Raw genomic sequence first — 6,053 nt, 5'->3', positions numbered from 1 at the left:
CAGGTTACAGTGAATTTTGGGGTGGCTACAACCTCCCTGTAGCCCCTCTCCCAGTGCCGCTGTCTGCCCCGAGTGCAGCCTGGCCTAACCCTCACTGGGAAGAGCCCGGTACTGCCCTAGCCCCAGCTGTGCAGATCCAGGGGACACTCGCTGCCCCCCATGCCCTTCTGGGGTGTGTGCAATGGCAGGAGCTGCCCAACCCCAAACAAGCCATGGCTCTGTCCTCGCCCTAGCTGGCCCTACCTGGTCAGTGCCTGGCCAAGCTCCTGCCTCAGCCCTAACCCCACTTACTCCCTCACTGCAGGGGCCTCAATCTGCCTTTCCTATGCCCCTTCCCTTCTCTACCCCCTTCTACCACAACAGACTTACCAGCCAGCTGGACACTGCTCTTCAGCCTGCCAGGCTGCGTATTGGAAAATCGGATTGGTATTGGCTGATATGCCTCCTTAAAAAGTGGCTATCACTATCAGCCCCAAATATCTCTATTGGTGCACCCCTAGTTTTTTAAAAATAAGAAGTATATGGATAGTCCTGTTACCAGACAATGTGGCTCTTTTAAATGATATTAAAACTCCTTAGAATAACCAAATTTAAGCCAACAAATTAGGAAATGCAGCTAAAAGCAGTCCCATTTCTCTAATTAGGTGGTGTTAAACAGATGGCCCATGGGCCAGATCCCACTGATGAAGCCATTCTGTCTGGCTGCTAGGCTACCAGTGGGCTACCTGAAGTTGGGAGACATGGCAGGGAAAAGGAGTGGGGGGTGTGAACCACAGTCTGCTATAGAATCTAAGGCCTTTGGGCCTCATGGGACATGGAGATTGGCAGGAAGTGTGAGCAAGGATAGATACAGCCCTGTTTGCCTTCTAGCTGTTTTACCTGTTGCCACTGCCATAGCCTTACCTTCTCAGTCACTGACCCCGCTGCTGGAGCTTTTGCATGCCTCACGTTGCAGTCAGAACAACCACCATGGCACAGGGCACATGGCAGTGGCAGCAGCAATTGTGCCATGTGTGCCATGGCAGACCTGGCAGTGCCATTATTACTGCCATTGTTCTAGGATAGAACCAGAGCTGCTAATGATGCCATGTGCCCCAGGCTGAAACGGCTCTGTTTCCTAAGCAAGACCAAGCCCACAAAGAGCCCTTAAGCCAGGATGTGGCTCAGGATGAGTTTGACACCAATAGCTTAATCAAAATCAAGGTGAGGTATAAAGGAGGTAGAAGTCCCCCTGTTGGCAAGTAAATGGCGCACTGTCTTAAGGTACTGAAACTAAGGTACAACAGAATAGTAACTGTGGAACCATGCCAAAGTTATTGGTAAGAATACATTCTCATTAACACTACCTCAGTGTCACATTTCCATGTAACAATGATAACCCATTTTCTTTCTCAATTCAGATACAAAGTTTACATGGACAGAGAGCTGATGTGAAGAATGTCAGAGAACAGTGTCTGACTGTAGTGTAACTGGGAAACAGCACTGTCAGTTACTGTTTAAGATAAGACAGTAAATCAATGAATGCTTGAGAAAAATTTAAGGTCAAGTTGAGACCACAAGGTTATTTTATTACCTATATCCAGAAAGCAGTACCATGTTTAATTTCTCTGTTTAAAGTATGTTTTGGCAAGACTTATTTTGTTATTATAAACTGCTGTACAATAAATAATAATTCAATATTAAAATATTTGTAAGACGTACTTTAGTACAAGGGATCTTAGCTAAATATCGGCCCCCTTTCTTCATATTGTTAGTATTGCTAATGTGCCAATCCAAAAGCAGCCAAAAGCTGCTGCCAATTTGGCACTGGCCGCAACAGGGTCAAACCTCTAGGTTTTGGCTGAGCAGCAAGGGGAGAGTGAGTGACCCTGATGCGCAGACACTGCTCCTGTTCCAGGTGACCAGAATTTTGCTGTGCCACTAGAAAATCTTTTTCTTCACGTTTCCAAAACAAGATGTATATCTTATCGGGGGGGGGGGAGGTGAAGCAAGCAAAAACAAGATGGGTACAGTTTATTTATCATCAAGGTGCACTACAATCTTTTCATCCTGGTTTGACAAGAGATGAAAGTTACTGGAAGGGGAGGGAGTTATAGTGGGATCTAAATTATACATTATATTCATGTCGTTCCGCATCTAGAGGGAATTGCAGAATTGCCGAGGGTGTCCAACAGCCCTGGACTGATGTGTACCATTTTGCTGAGAAGCATACTTTGAAAAACATAGCCAGGTTTTTGCACTTTAAACAAATATTTTAATACATATTCATTAAATTCAGCTGCACTCAGTTTAAGTCTGGGAAATCCATCAGAGAACTAACCGGACCTAATCTATTTTGGTTGCTGAAAGCAATTCTGTCTCATTTTATCCCAATGTATCCTTGCCGTTATCCAGCTACTTCTGCTTAAGTCACAGGGAGAGTTTGGAGGGCAGGTAAGATTAAAAAAACAAACAGACAAAAAAACCCACATCATGATGCCGGTGCAAGAAAGAAAAAGAATGAACAGATATGGGAAAATCTCCATGACAAAAGCAAAAAACAAAGCAATTACTGGATTAAATATAATCTACTACTTGTACAAACTAATCACAGAAATATTACAATTTTATATTGACCATACAGCAATATGGTCAATGGTCTACTTGGACAATGAAGCTGGCACAGACTCTCCTTGCCACTTACTCTTCCAAAACCTTCAGGCAAATTACAGAATTTATTTATACACTTGTTTCTCATGTAATGTTGACAATCAAACATGAGCATTAAAAAAAGAAGGGCACTAAATTATTTTCCTTTAGTAAAAAAAGTTAACATTTTTGCAAAGTAACCATATACTACATTTACCTGAATCTAAGTTGACCCTGAATTTAAGACCCCCCCCCCAATAATCAGATACTATATATGGGAAATTTGTTATAAATTCCCACGTACAGAATATAATTAGTGGAGGACTGTCTTAAATTCATCCCCCTCCAAGTGCTATAGCAGGAAAAACAGTGGCTGGGGGGTAAGGGGGTTACTTTGCCCCTTTCCCCTTCTACCCTACCACACTTCTTCCCCTTGCAGTCTTCCTGCTTCCCCTCCACCAAAAATCCCCAACACCAGCCTGTGCCCCTCCCCTTTCACTCCCCACAGTCCCCATCCCTTCCACCTGTTCTCCAGTTTCTACCTCTTCCTCTCCCCACTTCCTTACTATCAGATGCTGCTGGGTTCTGTTCCCTCCTGGAGCACAGCACAGTCCCTCCCACCCATACAGCATTGTCAGCACTGCTGACTGGCCAGGCAGGGGCCATGTACCAGAGGTGGTACCACTGGTTGGCCAGGCAGGGGGCAAAGTTTCCATGTGTTCTATGCCTGGGAGGGAACCGAACATGAGCTGGCGCTGAACTGTCCCCGACAGTAAGCAGGGGAAGAGGCATAAGGGAAGGCAGGAGGGTGTTGTGGGTCTGAAAAACATAGCAGCCTCCTGCTCCCCACTTTGCTTTGTATATGAATCCAAGACAAAGCATGCTGAATGCTGGCTGGGGGGGAAAGGAGGGAACTTGTCTCAGACTTGAGTAAATACGGTATTGACTGAACACAATTCTACAGAGTTCTGAGAACAAAGTAGTAAAGGGCTGGAACAGTAATATATACAGGAGGATATCCTTCTGAAGTGAAGACAGTGAATGCCACACTGGGAAGAACAGCTGCAGTGTAGAAAGAATAAGGAATATCTTACTTGTGGGAAGTTCTCTTCTTCATCATGCTAGCAGAAACTCCTGCATGCCCTACAACAGAAGGAGGCAGATAAAATTAATTATGTTTATGCAATATGCCAAGAAAAATCCTCATATTTGTCTCTGAGGGTCAAAAGGTAGATCTGCAAAATTTTAGAATTTAGACATCTAACAACAATACAAACACTAAGCATTAATAAAAAACATGAAGACAAAAATCCTGCAATTGAAATCTTTCTGCAGCTAAACTTGGATAAATTACCATTTTAATTTATATTTGTATGTCAGGTAACAAGAAAAATAATGATTATATTCAAGTCTCCTACATGACCAAGCTCTGATCACAACTTTAGGAAAAAAATATGATAATTCAGATCAACACTACAGCTGTGTTGTCATATTACTTAAAATATTCAACTTTCCCACTGCTACTCCTCACCACTTATAAAAGCATTTTGATCCTCAACTTGAAAACAAAAACTAGGGAAGGTAGATGGACACAAAGTTACCCAGTAAGGAAGTGGCAAAAGATGGGCCTATATTTTTCATTTCCAACTCTCAAGCCTCTGCTTAAATACACCAGACAATGATTTTTCTCTCCGCTTAACTTGATTAATTAAATAGATCTTAACAGCTATTAAAATTTCTTCATGTAGAACAGTGTCTCAGAAAGTAACATGGTCCCAACGTACAATTAATAAAATTTCACAGGCAAGTTAAACAAGACTGTCCGCTGCCAATTTTTTAAAGAAGTTTCATATAGCCAGTTTTTATATCAAATAAAAATAATCATGGAAAAAGCTTAACAGTTCTTTCAGAAGATTGTCTAAAACTTGCCTCTCAGTTTCATGAGCAGAGATCTGGGTTTTCCGTTTGATGCGGAAAAATGCAGATTTCCTCTTTTAAAAGAGAAAAACCCAGGAAACCATAGGTTTCCCCTTACAAGCTGACAGAGTTGTAGCCTGCAAAAGGGCTGCCTGGGACTGGGGGAGTGGGAGGAGGCTGTTAGGGATCCAGGTTTGCCATTTCCAACAGAAAAACGGAGTAAAACGTGGATTTCCCACTTCACCAGACGAAAACTTGGATTTCTCATCTTAGCAGAAAAACCTGCAAATTTTGCAACTTTGCAATGAGCCCTCTACAATGAAACACCCCTACATATATATTTCATTTTGATCACAGAAAAATGTGGACTGGAAAGGAGGGAAAAGGGGCAGTTATTAGAGACTGGGATTTTTTAACAGAAAACCAGGCTATCTGATCATAAATAAGCACATACCTTTTCAGGTGTGCACCCCTAACCATTTAAGGTGGACACTGTTCAGCCTCAGGACTGAAAAGGGGCTATACGTTAAATTTGGGTAAACGCAGAAACCACCCACTAAGTACAGAATACCCCTTTTCAACTATTGTTACGGCTATAGTATTAGAAACCCTCCAGAAACCAACTAGCTCATTTTGTAAGGCCTCAAAATAATGGTCAGTTTAAGGGTCGCTATTGCCTGCTGCATGGTAGGCGAGATGATTGCAGAGATCATCAGAGGTCTGTGGGGGCAAACGGTGTCCCAGTCGCCAGGGACACACGCAGACTAGCATAGCCTGGTCGTCTACTTACCATCCTGTTCGTGACGTCATGCGGCGGAATGCCGGGCTAGCGATTCCGGCACTGCTTGGGGAGCCGCGGGCTTTACGGAGCGGGCGAGCGCGCGGCTTGTGGGGCAGGATTGGAGGTAGCTTTATGACCGCCTTTGAGCTTCGCCGAATTGGCGCAAGTAGACGACTTAGAGTGAGTTGTTAGTTTTCTATAATAAGTTTGTAGGATGTCTGTTGGTTCACGGGGTTCTGGAGCAAGCCCTTGCGTTCTAACCCAATGGGCTGCCAACTCCTTAAGTCCCAGAACTGGTCAACAGCTCACTGAGATAGGGTGTTAGTGGTAGAAGTTATTACGGAGTAAATATAAGGTAAAGTAAAAATTTGTTTTATTCAGTCATCTGGCCTCACTCTCTTACGAATAAGAGGGGAGACCGGCTGGAACGAAGTTGCAGTAAATATAAGTATAGAAAGTGTAGATATGCTGTCTAAACTACGAAGAGAGGCAGTTAAGAGGTGGAGTCTCCGATGTTTCTTCAGTTACAGTATGCAGGATGCAAAGGGGGTCTGTTGGCCCACAGGGTTTACTAGCGAGCCCTTGCTTTCCACCCCTTGCGGGATAGGTGCAGCTACTCACTAGTTAGTCCTAGGGCTGGTCAACAGCTCATGAACAGGATGATAGATAACAAAACTGTAACACGGTGAATCGCTGTTGATTGTCAGATTTTCGAGGCCTTGGTTTT

At 43.7% G+C, this 6,053-nt stretch overlaps 1 protein-coding gene across 4 annotated transcripts in view; it reads right to left on the bottom strand.

The window, feature by feature from the left end:
• The window catches only part of SPIN1 (spindlin 1), an 87,295-nt gene that overhangs the window by 18,718 nt on the left and 62,524 nt on the right, over nt 1–6,053 (bottom strand). For all 4 annotated transcript variants that reach the window (XM_019554957.1, XM_019554959.1, XM_019554958.1 and 1 more), the window contains one exon: nt 3,723–3,771. In XM_019554957.1, coding sequence (XP_019410502.1) covers nt 3,723–3,771 — 49 coding nt within the window. The remainder of the gene's footprint in view (nt 1–3,722; nt 3,772–6,053) is intronic.

This window comes from Crocodylus porosus, unplaced genomic scaffold (genome assembly GCF_001723895.1).
Source record: "Crocodylus porosus isolate Cpor-Errol unplaced genomic scaffold, CroPor_comp1, whole genome shotgun sequence".
Lineage (NCBI taxonomy): Eukaryota > Metazoa > Chordata > Crocodylia > Crocodylidae > Crocodylus > Crocodylus porosus.
This window is presented reverse-complemented; position numbering and strand designations above follow the sequence as displayed.